This window comes from Choloepus didactylus, chromosome 4 (assembly GCF_015220235.1).
Source record: "Choloepus didactylus isolate mChoDid1 chromosome 4, mChoDid1.pri, whole genome shotgun sequence".
NCBI lineage: Eukaryota > Metazoa > Chordata > Mammalia > Pilosa > Megalonychidae > Choloepus > Choloepus didactylus.
The window spans coordinates 70,915,661-70,933,669 of NC_051310.1; the positions used below are offsets into that span (position 1 = coordinate 70,915,661).

At 35.1% G+C, this 18,009-nt stretch overlaps 1 protein-coding gene across 5 annotated transcripts in view; it reads left to right on the top strand.

Moving 5' to 3' along the window:
• Positions 1 to 16,174, top strand: part of LOC119531509 (ubiquitin-protein ligase E3A) — a 122,188-nt gene extending 106,014 nt beyond the window's left edge. For all 5 annotated transcript variants that reach the window (XM_037832828.1, XM_037832830.1, XM_037832829.1 and 2 more), the window contains 2 exons: positions 15,024 to 15,167; positions 16,042 to 16,174. In XM_037832828.1, coding sequence (XP_037688756.1) covers positions 15,024 to 15,167; positions 16,042 to 16,162 — 265 coding nt within the window. In that variant the 3' untranslated portion in view covers positions 16,163 to 16,174. The remainder of the gene's footprint in view (positions 1 to 15,023; positions 15,168 to 16,041) is intronic.
• The last annotated feature ends 1,835 nt before the right edge of the window (positions 16,175 to 18,009 follow it).

Below are 18,009 nucleotides of genomic sequence, written 5' to 3' on the forward strand. Positions count from 1 at the left end.
TTGCAGTCGTTTGAAGTTGTATGTATCACTGACCCATTGCTTTTTATTGCTGTCTAGTATACTGTGATCTGGATGTAATACAGTTGGTTTAACCATTCATCTGTCAGTGGATATTTGGGTATTTTCCGATTTTGACTACTAGGAATAGAGCTTGCTGTTAACATTTATGTAAAGATTTTTGTGTGAATGTACATCTTCATTTCTCTGGGATAAATGCCCAAGAGTGCAATTGCTAGATCATTTGGTAAGTGCATGCTTAGTTTTGTAACTAAACCAGGAAGGGTACCAGGATCTTCTTTCACAAGTCCCCAAAGCTGTACTTTCTTGTCTAAGCACCTGTCCAGCAAATCCAGCCCTTCACTGTCCTCCACAGCTCTGAGGGATCATACTGTCTTTAAGTCTCGTCCACTGACTTTGTCTGGGGTGGGCTGGAACAGTGGCCACCCTTTGAGCTGGGCCCCCAGCAATCTGAAGTAGCTAATCAAAAGCAGTGATCAACAATTGGACTGCAACATATCCCCCTCCCCCAGTGTTGTAGAACCAGGCTTTGATGTCCATCTCTGGCACCAGCAAGTTGCTCCAGGGGTCAGACCCCACTGCTCCCGAGAGTAGGGACTAGGCAGTGTTACCCACCACACAGAGGGGGCAGCTTGCTGGTGTTTACTGCAATTTACCAGCCTGTTCCTTCTGTTCTTCTCTGAATGCTGTACAATGCTCTCCTTGACTCCAGAGTTTCAAAGTCATTGATTCAGATGGTCTCTGCCTGTTTAGTAGTTGTTCTGGTGGAGGGACTGATTCCTCGAGCTTCCTACTCCACCATCTTCCCATGATTCCTCCACGCTGTTCATTCTGGAAACAGAAACTTCCTTTTAGCCAGTTTCTCTCTGGTTTTTGCCCCATGTCTTTCTTTCCCTCCTCCACAATGAACCTGAAAGAGCCATACACATTTAGTTACAATCTCTTCACACCCCCTCACCCTTGGACTTACTCAGATCACCAATTATCTGAATATTAATAAGTCTTCATAAGATCACAGTTATCCCCCATAATAAAATCCAATGAGTGTTTTTGTGTTTACCACAGTTTTTCAGTCTCTTCTTCTCACTCTTCCCTGGATACTGTACAGTGTTCTCCTGGACTCTGGAACTTCAAAATAGTTGATTCAGACAGTCCTGTCTATTTAGTAATTGTTCTGGTGGAGGACCTGATGCCTGGAGCGTGCTCCTCCACCATCTTCCCATAATTCCTTCTCGTTGTGTGTTAATTTGAATTTCCGCAATGGTAAAGAATGTCAGTTATGTTTTCATGTGTCCATTTGCCATCCACATAGCCGTTATGATGATATCTCTCATTTTTTACTGTTGAGTTTTGAATTCTTTATATGTTATTCTACTATTTTGTGGGTTATGTGGTTTACAGGTATTTTCTCCCAATCTGCAGCTAATCTTTTCATATTCTTAACAGGGTCTTTTGCATACCAGAACTTTTTTAATTTTGATGAGCTGTAATTTATTGATTTTTCTTTTTATGGATTATGCTTTTGGTATCAAGTCTAAAACTCTTCACCTAGAATTAAACCCCAAAATTTTCTATTTTTTTTTTCCTGAAAGTTTTGTAGTTTTATATTTTACATGTATGTTTGTGGGTCCATTTTGAGTTGTCTTCTATAATACATGAAGTTTGGGTCAAGGTTCATTTTTTTGACTATGAATATTCAAGGCTCCTGCACATTGTTTTAGAAAGCGTGTCTTTCCTTTAGTGAATTGCTTTTGCACGTTTGTTGCACCAGTTGGGAATGCTTGTGTGGGTCTGTTTCTGAATTCTCTATGTGATTCCATTGGTCTGTGTGTCTGTCCATCTGCCAAACACACACTATATAGTAACCATCAGATAAAGTGATTCCTTCATTTAAAATGAAAGACTTCTATTTCCTTCTCAAAATTGTTTTAGCCAATCTAGGTCCTTTGCCTTTCCATATAATTTTAGATTCACTTTGTCTAAGTCTACCAAAAACCATTGGGATTTTGATAGAAAATGTGCTAAGATCAAACTGGGGAGAAATGACAATTTTACTCTGTTGGGTTTTCGATCCATCAAAATAGTATGTCTCTCCAATTAATCAGGTCTTCTTTGATTTATTTCATCAGCATTTTGTAATTCTCAGTATGCAAATCCTATATATATTGTTTTACATTTATACCTAAGTCTTTCTCTTTTTTTGGTAGTGATTGTAATTGATATTGTGTTTTTAATTTCTATATACTTCTATATACTTGTTTTTAGTATAGAGAAAAATAATTGATTTTTGCATGTTGAGCTTGTATTCATTGACGTTGCCAAACTCATTCTAGAAGCATTTTCTTTGTAGACAATCATGTCATCTGCAAATAGGAACAATTACATTTCTTCCTTTACAATCTGTATGCCCTTTATTTCTTTGTCTCGCCTTACTGTGCTGGCTAGAACTTACAGCACAGTGTTGAATAGGAATAGTAGCAATAGACAGCAAATAGTGTAGGGGGAACAATAATCTAATAAGAACAGGTAAGTTACGGAGGGTAAACTTAATGTTATGGGAATGCTCAGGAACGACTATAGTTTGTTAATTTCGGGGGTTATGGTAGGAACAAGTTCACAGAAATGTAGTTATTTTAGGTTTTTTTTTTTACTCCTTTGTTTTGGTTTAGTTTGAAATGTTTTGTTATTGTCTGTTTCTTTTTAATTTTTTGATGAAGTTTAAAAAAAAAATGAGTGTGGGGGGAAAAAAGGTGAAAAAAAAAAAAAATAGGAGTAGTAAAGATAGAAATCCTTGCCTTGTTCCTGATCTTAGGGGAGAGTATAGTCTTTGACCTAAGCATGTAAGTTTAAATGCTTTGTAAGATCGAGAAAGTTTCCCCTCTGTACCTGGTTGCTGGAAGTTTTGCCATGAATCGGTGTTGGTTTTGGCGTATGCTTTTTCTGCATCAGTTGGTATCAGAATTTTCCTTCTTTATCCTATTAATATGGTTTTTTACATTAGTGGATTTTTGAATTGTGAACCAGCCTTGCATACCTGAATAAATCCCATTTGGGATATCGTTCTTTTCATAATTGTTGAATTCAATTTGGTAATATATTTTCGAGGATTTTTCATCTGATTTCGTGAGCAATATTGGTTTGTACTTTTTTTCTTTTTTGTTTTGTTTTGTTTGGTTTTTATACTTGCTGTCTTGGTCTGGTGTTAATATAAAGTAATACTGACCTCATAAAATGGGTTGAATATTGTTCCCTCCTTTTCCAGTTTCTGGAATAGATTGAGTAAAAGCATGGTGTTAATTCTTAAATGTTTTGTAGAATTCTCCATTGAAATTATGTAGGCCTAGAGACTTCTTTAGGGGCGCTTTTAAATTAGGAATTCAATTTCTCTAGTGATTATAGGGCTATTAAAATTACCTATTTCATATAGTGTGAATTGTGGTAGTTTGTTTTATTCAAAGACTTGGTCCATTTCTTCCAAGTTTTTAATTTATGTGTGTACAGTTGTTTTTAATATTCCCTTAATTATCCTTTTGCTGTCTGCAGGGTTTGAAATGATAGCCCATGTTTCATTCCTGGTATTAGTAATTTATGTTTTCTCTCTTTTTTTCTTTGTCAGTCTTGCTAATTATTTGTCAAATTTATTGATTTTATTGAAGAAACAACTTTTTTTTCATGATTTTTCTCTGTTTTTGTCTTGTATTCAATTTCATTCATTTCTACTCTGTATGATTTAATTTCTTTTGCATTTGTTGAGATTTGTCTTATGGCCCACATGTGGTATATGTTGGTCAGTGTTCCATGGGTTCTTGGAAAGAATGTATTCTGTGTTTTGGGTAGAGTATTCAACAAATGTCAGTTAGATAGATCCTTTTTATTTTTTTAAAGATTAGTAGATCTTTAAAAGATTTACCTCATTGGTGGAGTGATCCTTTTATCATTACAGAATTTCCTTCTTTGTCCCTATGAATTTGTTTTCCTCTGGAGCCTGCTTTCTAATATTAATTTTAATCCTCTGTGGTGCTTCATTTATTTTTTAATTAAACTTTATTTTGAGATAATTGTAGATTCACATATAGTTATAAGAAATTTTACAAAGAGAGAGACCTTGTATGCCCTTTAATTTTGTCATTTCAAGAATTTTATATAAATGGATCATTTACAGTATCATCCCATTTTGGGACTGGCTTTTTTTCACTCAGCACAGTTTTTGAGATTCATGCAAGTTGTGTGTATCATTTCTTTTTGTTGCTGGGTAGTATTTCAGTTTATTTAACAGTTTGATTAGTCCTCTGTTGCGGGACTTGTGGCTTGTTCCTGTGTGGTGATGTTACGAATAAAGCAGCCATGAACAATCATGTGCAGGTCTTTGTGTAAACACAAGTTTTCAGTTTTCTGGGATAAATGCCCAAAGTGCAAATGGTTTTTTGCAGTTGAGTTTTGGAAATCATTTATATTCTAGATACTAGTCTAATCTTCCTCCACTGAATTGCTTTACACATAAATCACAAATCACTTGAACATATTTGTGTAGGGTCTATTTCTGGGATTTTTCTGTCTCCTTCCAGCACTATCAGATTTTGCTTCGTACGTTTTGATGGTCTGTCATTTGGTACATACATATTTTAGGGTCATTATGTCTTCTTGGTAGATTGATTCTTTTATCTTGATGTGGTGTCCCTTTTTGTTTCTTGTAATGTTTTTGCTCTGAAGTCTACTTTATCTGATACTAATTTTATCCATTCCTGCTTTTTAAAATTAATTTATGTGATATGTCTTTTTTTATATCATTTTATTTTCAACCTAAGCTTTGTTATTGAGTTTGAAGTGAGTTTCTTCTAAACAACATATACTTGGATTGGGTTGTTTGTGTGTGGTGTATTTAGGCCATTTACATTTAAAGTACTTTTTTTTTAGTTAGGGCTAAAGTTTGCCATTTTATTTTTTGTTCTTTTTGTTTCCTCTGTTTTGGATTCCTTGTTTCTCTTTTCTTGAACATTTTGTAGAATGCCCTTTTGATTTATTTATAGTGTTTTGTGTGCTTGTGTCCATTGCTTTGTATATTTTTTTCTTAGTTGTTCCTCTGGGTGACTTTGAGTGAAATATTGGACACATTGCTTCCATTTAGGGTCCCTTTCCCCATTTTTAAATATGTCTTGAGTATTGAAGGTGTTACAATTTTTGTTTCACTCATCAAATATGATTTATAAAACTCATGATAGGAAGTGTGATCTATTGTATGTACCCATTTTCTTGCTATTTCCATTATTCTTCCTTCCTTCCTGATGCGCCAAGATACCTTCTTTTATTAGCACTTTTAGCCAGTCTTTAAAAGTAGGTTTACTAATCTCAGATTCTTTTAATTTTCCTAAGGAGAGGAAAAATATTTCCCCTTCATTCCTGAAAAACAGTTTACAGATGTGTGTGGAATTCAGGACTGACACCTTTTAGCACTTGCGAAAAGTTGTGCCACATCCTTCTGACCTCCATGGAAGAAATCTGTTGTCATTCAAATTGTTCTCTAAAAACATGTCATTCCTCTCTAGCTTCTTTCAAGATTTTTTTGTGTTCCATTTTCAGAATTTAATTACGATATCAGTATATCATGGCATGAATTTTTGGTTTATGGTGTTTGTGGTTCCCTCAGTTTCTTGAATCTATGGGCATGTCTTTTGCCAAACACAGGAAGTTTACAGCCATTCTTTTCCCTTTTTTTCTTTATATAATTTTTTTTTAATTAGAGAAGTTGATGGTTTACAGAAAAATCATGCAGAAAATACAGTTACCGTATATCCTTCCCATATTAACAGCTTGCATTAGTGTGGTACCTTAATTAAAATTGTTGATAGAACATTATTCATTGTACTGTTAACTATAGTCCATAGTTTAAATTAGGGTTCACTGTATTTTACATTACTATGTTTGTTTGTTTTTTTAATTTTTTTGTACTAACATATACAACCTAAAATTTCGCCCTTTGAACCACATTCAAATATATAATTCATTGTTGTTGATTACATTCATCCATTAACCAAAGTTTTCCATCACACCAAATAGAAACTCTGTATAATTTAAGCATTAATTCTCCTGTCCCTACCCCCACCCCAGCCCTGGTAAGCTGTATTTTAGTTCCTGACTATGAATTTATTTATTCTAATTATTTTATATTAGTGAGCATTTAGTACACATTCACAATATTTTGCAACAATCTCACTATCTAGTTCCAGAACATTTTCATCACCCTAAAGGAAACCCTGTACCCATGAAGCAGACACTCCCTATTCCCTCCTCTCCCCAGCCCGTGATAACCACTAATCTGCTTCTGTCTCTATGGATTTGCCTATTCTGGAATCACACAATGTATAACCTTTGTGCCTGGCTTATTTCACTTGACATGATGTCCTCAAGGTTCATTCATGTTGCTGCAAGTATCAGAATGTCATTCTGTTTATGACTGAATAATATTCCATTATATATATATAGCACATTTTGTTTATCTACTCATTGGCTGATGAACAGTTGGGTTGCTTCCATCTTTTGGCAATTGTGAATAATGCTGCTATGAACATCAGTGTGCAAATATCTGTTCTAGTCCTTGTTTCTGATTCTTTTGAGAACATAGCTAGAAGGGGGATTTCAGGGTCACATTGATAATTCTATTCTTAACTTTTCAGAGAGCCATCAAACTATCTTCCACAGCAGCTATACCATTTTACATTCCCACCAACAATAAATGAGTATTCCTGTTTCTCCACATCTTCTCCAACACTTGTTATTTTCTGTTTTTTTTTTTTTTAAGTAGCCATTTTATTGGATGTGAAATGGTATCTTATTGTGGTTTTGATTTGCGTTCCCCTAACAGCTAATGATGTTGAGCTTCTTTTCATGTGTTTTTTGGCCATTAGTCTGTTCAAGTTTTTTGCCCATTTTTTAATTGGGCTGTTTTGTCTTTTTTGTTGTTGAGTTGTAGGAGTTCTTTACATATTCTGGATGTTAAACCCTTATCAGATATGTGGTTTCCAAGTATTTTCTCCCATTGTGTAGGTTGACATTTTACTTTCATGATGAAGTCCTTATAAATAAGACTTTATAATTTTGATGAGGTTCCATTTATCTGTTTTTTTTTTTTTCTGTTGGTTCTCATACTTTGAGTGTAAAGTAGCAATCCATTGCCTAATACAAGGTCATGAAGTTGCTTCCCTATGATTTCTTCTAGGAGTTCTGGTTCTTATATTGGGTCTTTGAGCCATTTAGTTTTTGTTTATGGTGTTAGTCAGGGTCCACCTTCATTCTTTTTATGTTTGGACATCCAGTTTCTCCAGCACCCTTAAGTGGACCTGGCACCCTTGTCAAAAGTAAGTTGGCCATGGATGTGAGGGTTTATTTCTGAACTCCCAATTCAATTCCATTGGTTTATGTGTCTGTCCTTGTGCCTGAACCATACCATTTTGATTATAAGTTTTAAGATTGGGAAGTGTGAGTCCTCCAACATTGTTCTTTTTCAAGATGGCTTTGGCTCTTCAGGGCCCCTTAACCTTTCATATAAATTTAATAATTGGGTTTTCCTTTTCTGTAAGGTAGGCTGTTGGGATTTTGTTAAATCTGTAAATCGCTTTGGGTGAAATTGACAACAATATTTAGTCTTTCTATCCATGAACATAAAATGTTCTTCCATCTATTTAGGTCATCTTTGATTTCTTTTTGCACTGTTTTGTAGTTTTCTATGTGCAAGTCCTTTACATCCTTAGTTACATTCCTAGTTATTTGATTCTTTTGGTTGCTATTGTAAATGGAATTTTTTTTTCTTGATTTCCTCTTCCCATTTTTCATTACCAGTGTATAGAAACACTTGATTTTTGCATGTTGATCTTGTACTCTACTGTGGTGCCGAATTCAGTTATTAGCTTCAGTAGCTTTGTTGTGGATTTCTCAGGGTTTTCTCTCTATAGGATCGTGTTATGTGCCAATAGATACAGTTTTACTTCTTGGTTTCCTTTTTGGATGTCTTTTATTTCTTTTTCTTTGCTCTGGCTAGAACTTCCAGTACAGTGTTGAGTAACAGTGGTGACGGTAGGTGTCCTTGTCTTGTTCCTGATCTTAAAGGAAAAGCTTTCAGTCGTTCACCATTCAAGTTAGTATGATGTTAGTAGTGCGTTTCATATATACCCTTTAGCATGTTGGAGAAATTTCCTTCTATTCCTTCTTTTCTAAGTGTTATTATCAAGAAGTGGTACTGGATCTTCTCATATGTCAGTTCTATGTCAATTGATATATTGTGTGTTTTTTTCCCTTCGTTTTGATAATGTGTTATATTATATTAATTGATTTTCTCACCCTTGTGTAGCTAGGGTAAATCTCGTTTGATCATGGTGTATAGTTCTTTTAATGTGTTGTTACTAATATTTTGTATCTATATTAGGAAGAGATATTGGTCTGCAACTTTCTTTTCTTGTGGTGGCTTTATCTGGCTTTGATATTAGTGATCTTGGCCTCATAGAAAGAGTTAGGTAGTTTCCCTCCTCTTTAATATTTTGGAAGCATTTGAACAATACCGATGTTCATTCCTGGAATGTTTGGTAAAATTCCACTATGAAGCCATCTGGTCCTGTGCTTTTCTTTGTTGGAAGATTTTTGGTGACTGATTAAATCTCTACTAGTTATTGGTCTGTTGAGATCCTCTATTTCTTCTAGGGTCAGTGTAGGTTGTCTGTGTGTTTCTAGAATTTGGTTGGCATACAGTTGTTCATAGTATCCTATTATAATGCTTTTTATTTCTCCGAGGTCAGTAGTAATGTCCATCCTTTCATTTCTGATTTTAGTTATGTTCAATTATGTTCTCTCCTTTTTTTTGTTTGTCATTCTAGCTAAACTTTTGTTGATTTTATTGATCTTTTCAAGGGACCAACTTTTTTCCTGGTGTAGCATTTCAGGCTTTCCCTGATAGATTGCACTAACATGGGCACCTCAGTATGTGCCTAGCGCCAGTAACCCACGGTGGGAGTGCAGGACTGCTCCACACTGTACCTGGGTGGGGGTGCAGCATGGGTCAGCAAGGACGCCAGAGCCTTACCTACCATATTTCGAGCTGCATTTTCCAATCTGGCACGTGCCCAGTTACTGCAACCCTTTTATTGCTTTCTGGAGTTATAAGGAATATGTTTCTGCCTGTTTTTATTATTTGTTCAAAGTTTCTTGGGGTTATGGCACCCTAGAACATCATATGCCACCATCTAGGTCAACTGGAAGTTTTGAAATCTCAGCCATTATTTCTTCAAATGCTCTTTCAGCCCCCCTCTCTTTTTAATCTCCTTCTAGTGCTCTAAAGATGTGAATGTTGGATCTTTTGTTGTTGTTCTCTTAAGTCTCTCTCCATTTCTTTTTTCAGTCTGTTTTCTCTCCTGTTTAGATTCATATCCTCTTATTTCTACTCTACTAGTGAGCCTACTCAGCAATTTTTTTCTTTTATTGTATCTTTCACTAATATGGTTTCCATTTGGCTCTTTTTTATTTTAACTTCTATTTCTTTGCTGAGATTTTCTATTTCATATGTTTCAAGAGTACTTGTAATTGCTTGTCAAATCATTTTATGATGCTGTTTTAAAATCCTGGTCATCTGATTTACCTCAGTATTTTTCTCAGTTAACTTTCTTTTTCTTTCGTATGTGATTTTCCTGGTTCTTGGTATGTCACATGAATTTTGGATTGTATCCTGGATACTGGACTTTTATGTTAGGAGACTTTAGGACCTTAGGTTTAACGTGCAGATCCTGGCCTGCTTTTGTGGGCTGTGGTTCCAGTGGCAATCTAATTTTTAGTGCCTTTGTGGTGCATGTTTGGTTTCCTTCATTTATGTGATTCCACTGAAGCTCCCCACTGGTCTCTGCTTATGCTGTTCAAGGGGTGAAAAGGAGCTTCCTGAAGCTGAGTCATATGTTTTGTCTAGGTAGGGGAGCAGAATCTTGGGTCTCTGGGTCTGGAAGGAAGGAATAGTGATCCCCAGGTCAAGGGCTTGTGGTGGGATCCACCTTGCCCGTTCCCCAGTCATTTGGTATCTCTGGTAGGGGGACAGTTCATACAGGGCTTCATTTCTTCTTGGTTACTAAAATTTTCATCTTTCTATTTTTATGGTATCCTCATTGTGTTTTATTCACCCTTGTGTTCTTTTGAGTTTAATTTTCATATTTGAAATGCTTTTTTCCTTGTACTTCTAATCATTTCCTTAACATTCTTACATGTTCTCAAATCTTCCTTTTCAGTTACCTCTGTCCTGAGATTTTCTATTTCGATTTAATTGTTCTTTCATACCTTTTATTATTTTTAAAATTTCTTTTAGCTCAATTTGAAATGCATTTACAATTGTCATTTGTTTTGTTGGCATCTTTTGCATACCTTTTATTCTCTATCACAACGTCATTATGATATACACACATGATCTTGCATTCTCTCTAATAATAACTTTGTTTAGTCTTTGACTGTGATCCTTTTCTATTGTTCATTTTTAAGTGAAATGAGTTTTCCAATATCTGGAGGAGATAGAGGTGGACCCAGGATCCTTTTCTTGCTTCAGGATTATATGATTAGTTGTTTTGCAAAGTGATAAAAAATATGGACTTGAGTTTTCTCAAATCTGCCTCCCTCTCCTACATTTAGTTGAACTTTCCTTTGCTTCTGTTGTCTTTATTTTGCTCAATTTACATTTTATTCCTGATAATCAGTGCAAAGTTTATTTGGAGTTCTGATATTCAAAAATTTTAAGAGTCTCCTTCCACTCATCTGCAAATTGGATCCTGTAGAACTCACTCTAAATTTTAGCTGCTGTTCTCAATTTGGCCTGTGTTTTCCAGTGGGTTTGTGGGTTTGAGGTTCTCTTGCTCCTGGGCTGTAAGAAGGCTTCCTCACCCAGTGATTCTGATAGTAACCAAATCTTAACAGCTGTCAGGGGTTTGTTCCTATCTGTTTATATGGGGGAGTTCATGAGGGATACCTTATCATCTAGTTTTCCATAGGTATTGTCTGTAGAAGTTTGGTTTTCCTATTATTTGCTGTTTTTATGGAGGGGTTGGGAAGGTTTTTGTTTGTTTGTTTGTTTGTTTTAAACAAAAATAAACACTCCATCATCTTCCTAGGACCTCTCATCTACCTTTCACTCAATTTTAGTATTATCCTTACCTGAACCCATTATTTCACTGGGAGGTGGGAAAAAATTCTGTTGGTCATTCTGCATATATTGCTTGCTGCTCCTTTTCCTCATCAACAGGGGCTATTTGCTTACCTTGAAAAATAATTTTGACTCAAAGGCATGATAAAATGTAATTAAAGTTTTTAAGAGTAAGGAGTTATTGTAATGATTGCAATAGTGGCATTGACTCAGGCATTTTTGAAGGTTGGTTTTTTTTTTTAAATCTTTTTCAAACATTGTTATGAACTCATGGGTTTTTATACATTTAGTATGTCTCACAGTTTTAATGATATTTAGAGTGCCCCCAAGGAGCCCTATCAGACTGGCTTTTATGTCTTTTTGACATTAGCAAGTTAGATTTTGGAGTTTCTGGCTTACATTGAATATTTTCAACCCCAGGCCTGGAATAGCCATTTTTAAAAGGAATCTTGGTACTTTTTGTTAGGAAATACATTTAGGAGTCAGATTTTGGGTATAAGGTATGACTTTTGCTATTGGATTTTATTGCTTCTAGGACTTTTCAGGGACAGTGCTGGGGATTTTTCTCCTCAATATATCCTGGAAGTCACTCCATATCAATGCAGAGATATCTTCCACATTGATGCAGCATAGATTAGTCACATCATTTTCAGATTGGACAGGGACTATTTTCAACCCTTTGCTGTTAGAACTTACGGTGCATCATCTTGTGCATCTATCATTCCATATATGTATAGGTGTTTTTTAAAATAAATTATTAGAAATGAGATTGTTGCGTCAAATGGTAGAGGTATATGTAATTTTGCTAAGTGTTGCCAAATTCCCCATCATAGAAATTCTAACATTTTGCACTCCAATCAGCAATATATAAAACAGTATCTCTTTCCTACAGCTTCCCAAACTTGAATGTGTTGTTAAACTTCAGTTTTCTGCCAGGTGAGAGATGGTATTTCAGTGTAGTTATATTTTCCTCCTTGTGAATAAGGGCAGGCATCTTCTCATGTATTTAAGAGCAATTTGAATTTTTATTGTCTTGTTGATTTTGTGAAGTTGTTCTTTTCCTTCTCTTTTAGAAACTTTATGTTAGGGAGATTAACCCCATTGAACTCATTCATTTGCAAATATTTGTTCCAGTTTGTTATCTACCTTTCAACTTGCTTTGCTTTTACAGTGTTTTTTGCTTTGTGAAAGTTTTTATGTTTATGTACTTAAACAGTGATTGTTTTCCTTTATTCTATTTTGATACGTATTTAATTTTATTTTCTTCCTTTTCTGCTTTTCTTGTTTCTGGCCTCTCTGTCTCTGTTAGAAATTTGGGTCACACTGTTTCTCCTTTGATCATCTTGTAAATTAGTATTTATTTCTGAAATAACTTTGCATACTTCTTTAGTTTATTTTCTTAGCATTGTCATTTCTGTTTTGTATTTGTCCATCTCCTTTTTGTATTTTTGATTAATAGTGTTCTTTCCTGCTTACTGTTGTTTTCACTTTAATGGAATGTTATATTGCAGGTGTCCTACTTCTCATGACTTATTTCTTCTGGTATATTTTTATGTGCCAGAAAGGTTTGCTCATTTGCTGGACATTTTTTCATGATATCTTTATTAGATATTAGAATTCTATTTTTCTCATGTTTCAGTGTGTTGGATTTTTCTGGACCTGCTCTTAGTGGGAGATCCTATGCAGTGGGAAGGTATTTAGATGGCTTTGGTGGTTTCTTCTGTTGCTATAATAAAGGGCAGTCTCTTAATTCATGATTTTGTCTTATGTGGTCCATTGCCTTCTGATCCTTCAATTCTGCCTGTCTAATTAGAGCATTTTTCATCAGCCACTCCTGTTCCTTTACAGCTTGGCTACTTTCAAGGGACATCTCTGCCAGTGCCCTTCCCCTCCACACATGGTGCCTTCCTGGAACTGTAACTTCTGAATCCCAAGTTCTCTCCTTTGCACCTCCCATCCCTTGACCAGTGCCATCACCTGCCCACAGTGGTTCACTCCTCTGCAGGGTGAACTCTGGCCGGCATTGTCTGCACATCCCGCTCTTCTACATGCTCCTACCGGGCGCTGTTGGTGGGAGGCTCAGTTGCTGGCTCCACTGGCCTTGTGTGGTCATTTCCCACTTACATGTCAGTTGGAGTTTGTTGCTCTTTCACCTAGGCATATGTTATGGAGTTTTTTGTGGTTTTTTGTTTGTTTGTTTATGGGTTTTTGTTTTGTTTTTTTTTTTTCTCCTTTTTGATCTGGAGACATTGTAGGAGGTGTAAATAGAATTGAGCAGCTGCTGCTTTTAAACCCAAAGCTGCTGTTTTTCCTTTTGAATGTTATAAGTAGACAAACTCTTGTTTAATTCAAAATTTTAATGAAGCACTTGACACTTTTGGGAGGAGAGGAAGTTTGTTCAGTGAGTGTTTTCATTAAATAAACTGATCATAATTTCATTTAAGTTCTAATTCTTAAAAAGAAACCGAAGAAACAGCTTCTTAATAAGATGGCAGACTGGTCACTGGGACCACTGCTGGTCTGCTTCTTTCAGGGCCTTTCTCATCCACTCAAGGTAAAGAGCCTGTATTTCTGCCTCCTCAGATGTAGCTGATTGAGCCAGGGTCCCAAACACGTGCAGTATCAGGAGTCTGTATTACTACCCACTGAAGAGCAGCTTTTCCACTCTGGGAGTAGGCTCTGGTCTACCACAGATTTGATTTTTCTTGCCAGTTACCCAAAGAGAAATGGCCTGAGCTGTGGTCTGGTTCCTCCCCTTTTTAGCTGAGAGATGCTCCTGAGAGTTCCATATTCGGTTTCTTATTTTGTATTTTTTCTTTGTGAGTAGGAGATGTTCAGGATCTGAGGGCCAGGAATGATGCCCAAATGGCAAGAGATTAGAGATAGTCGGGAAGTCTGATAAAGCTGCTAAGCAGTGTCAGAAATTATGATGCAATAGCACCAACAAAAATACCAGTATTTTGGTAATATAAATAGTGTACTGGAATACCTAAAACATCAAAAACTGGGATTGTAATTACTTTTTTGGGAAGTATGATGTTCTCTGTGGGTTCTGAAAAGAACTCAGATAAATATTAAAATGCATTCTATAACTAACTAAAAATACTTTAAAATATTTTCTAAAGTCTTGAAATTGGTGGCTGAGAATTACGTTAGTTTTACAGACTTATAGATATCTGATTATTCAAACAAACGTAAAGATTGCTTTAATGAACTTGCATTTTGTTGGCTTGGACTCAGAATAATGTAAGTGACATTATAACATGGCTTTTTATTTCATAGGTTTTAGGAATGCCAGAGGTTAAGTCATTCTTTTAAAATAAAATAGCTATGTTTTATGGTAGTATCAGAACCATTCTCCTCCCCAAACACAACTTGATGAAACAGTTGTGTTATTTGGGTCTTTGTGTCTGTTTTATTCATCTGTATCAATTTCTTTTTCCTTCAAAGTTGAGCAGAAGTTGAATAGACAAGGAGAATAAGGAAGGAGGGATAAATAAAATATATATATACCCAAAGATATCAAGTGTTAATTTTTCAGAGTATTTCCTTTCAGTTTTTTTCAGTTCTTTTGGTTTTGGTTTTGTCTTGTGTTTGTATAACTGACTACATAATATACCACCATAGTTTACGTAATCAATTACCTAAACTTTTATGTACTTAGAATTTTTTCCTTAAGATAAATTTGCATAAAATGGTTTACTAGATCACCAGGAATAACATGTAGGGTTCCTGATATTAACTTCCAGATTGTTTTCTAATATGGTTTTAATAAAAATCATAAAGTTATATATTATTGCTGATTATAATAAATGCCAAACTGAAATTAGTATTCTCCTTTTCTCATTAGGGAGTTCTGGGAAATCGTTCATTCATTTACAGATGAGCAGAAAAGACTCTTCTTGCAGTTTACAACAGGCACAGACAGAGCACCTGTGGGAGGACTAGGAAAGTTAAAGATGATTATAGCCAAAAATGGCCCAGACACAGAAAGGTAACTGTGAAATGATGATTACATAACCAAAACCTTGCATTCCACATCAGTGTCTTTGTAGCTTCTTAGCACTTTTGCCATTTTATATAGACCTCTCCCATCACATGAAACATAATTTCAGAGTATATTTTACTATTACTGTTTGAAAAAAGTTATATTTAACTAGCCAAGTTAAAAATTAATTTGGGTCTTATATTGATTTAGAATTTTTTCAGCATTACATGGTAAAGTGCCAGATTGTGTATTCTTGGCATTTACCTATGTTTTCTCCCCTTTGTATAATAATATTTTTGGTGGGGAGGGGCCATGCATGAGCAGTAGTATGTTTAATAAGTATATAGAAGTATTTCTGTTAGTATTCTACATTATTTGATGAATAATGGTGTTATATCAATTTATTTGTAATGGTTAGCAAATCATTTACACAGTCATTTTGCTGGCAATTAAAGCATTAAAGAACACAGACTGAACTCTTGAAAAGTAGATTTGAATAGTATCTCCACCTTAGAGTAAGAACTTCTCTGTGACTTCAAATCTAAAGTACGGATACTTATACCTACTTTGTAGGTTTCTTGTGAAAATATTTATTTAAATGAACGACACATGTAAGTACCTAAAACAGTACATAGTAATAACTCAGCAGATGGTGCAAATTCAGGAGCAGCATCATTGAGTAATTTGCAAGATAAAGAAAAACTGATGCTTGGCTGCACAGCAAGAAGCAAAATATTTATCTTTATGATTTGCATTAATGTATAGCCTGCATTGCAAACCATCTCAACTGTGTATACCAGGTAAAAGTATGAGCATTTAACACGGATAGTATTTCCCATGACTTACTATTTTCCTATGTCTCTCCTTTCTTTCTATTTAGGTTACCTACATCTCATACTTGCTTTAATGTCCTTTTACTTCCGGAATACTCGAGTAAAGAAAAACTTAAAGAGAGATTGTTGAAGGCCATCACATATGCCAAAGGATTTGGCATGCTGTAAAAAAGAAAGAAAGAAAAGAAAAAAGAAAAGAAAAGAAAAGGGAAGAAAGAAAGAAAGAAAGAAAGGAGAAAAAGAGAAATTAAAAATTTTAATAAATATAACAACAAGGATGAAATTGGTGGTGATAGTGTCCCAGTACAAAAAGGCTGTAAGATAGTGAACCACAGTAGTCACTTGTGTCTGTGCCTCCCTTCTTTATTGGGGACATGTGGGCTGGAACAGCAGATTTCAGCTGCTTATATGAACAAATTTTTTTTTTTTTTTGGCGTGAAAGTGTTAGATATTCTTTCACTTGTATGTACAGAGAGGATTTTCTGAATATTTATTTTAAGGGTTAAATCACTTTTGCTTGTGTTTATTACTGCTTGAGGTTGAGCCTTTTTGAGTATTTAAAAAATACATACCAACAAAACTACTCTCCCAAGGAAGATATTGCCATCATTTGTAGCCCATGTAACCTTCAAGTATGTGCTATTTTTTTTGTCCCTGTATCTAACTCAAATCAGGAACTGTATTTTTTTAAACAATTTGCTTTTGAAACTTGAAGTCTTGGAAACAGTGTGATGCAATTGCTGCTGTTCTAGCCCCAAAGGAGTTTTCTGTGCAAAATCTTGAGAATCAATAAAGATGGAAGGGAGAACTTGGAATGTTTAACTACAGCCCTCAGAACTTTACTTTAGTAACAGCACAAAAAAATTAAAAACAACTCATGCCACACAGTATGTTGTCTTCATGTGTCTTGCAATGAACTATTTCAGTAGCCAATCCTCTTTCTTAGTATATGAAAAGACAGGGATTTTTGTTGTTGTTGTTGTTGTTGTTGTTGTTTTAAGTTTACTGGGAAAAGTGCATTTGGCCAAATGAAATGATAGTTATGCTATTGCAAGAAAATTAGGAAGTTTGTTCTTTATTATAAACAAAAAGCATGTGAAAGTGCACTTAAAATAAGTTTTTTATTAATTACTTATTACCTGGATTTTAAATAGACAATCCAAAGTCTTCCCTTCGTGTTGCCATCATCCTGTCTAATTAGCCATTTTATCAAGGCACGTCATCAGTATTGGAACATAATGGAAAGGATGGTTACTGTGCCTTGTTTTACTAAGTCATACAGTAAGCAAACCTGGGAATGAATGGATCTGTTACTCCTAAGACCTATTTACATTGTGTATCCCCAAAGATTAAATTTTACTTCAAAACTTAAGTGTTAAAGATTACTTTCAAGTACTGTGGAAAAGTACATATAGGTTTAAATTACTGGACATTCAGAAGTAAGTAGTTTCCCCTTCCCTAGTCTTCTGTGTCTGTGATGTTAATTTCTTTTATTACAATATAAAATAAAAGGATTATGTATTTTTAACTAAGGAGAGACATATTGATATATCTTTTTGCTGCCAAGCTACAGCTAATGTGCTGAGCTTGTGTCTTGATGATTGTTTTAATTAACCACTACAAATCAACCTGATGATTTGTTTGAAACTGACAGGAAAAATGCAGCTTTCATATCATTGAAGTGGGAAAAAGATGTCTTTCAGGATTATTTTAATAAATTCTTTTAGTAATCAAGAGAGAACTGTTATGTACCATGATGCTAAATAAAACAGTGACATTTTTCACCATAATTTAGTGGAAAAAGAAGACAATGCTTTCCATATTGTGATAAGGTAATATGGGTATCTTGTGGACCAGCCTTTAGAACACTGTTAAGGTATGTACACTACCTTGATGCATGGGACCCTCAGGTATCTAAAGGGCCTCCCATCCATTGTGCTTCATATGTATCATGAATGTGAGAACAGGAGAAATCAAGTTCTTTAGGGACATTTTATATAATAAATTCATGAAGA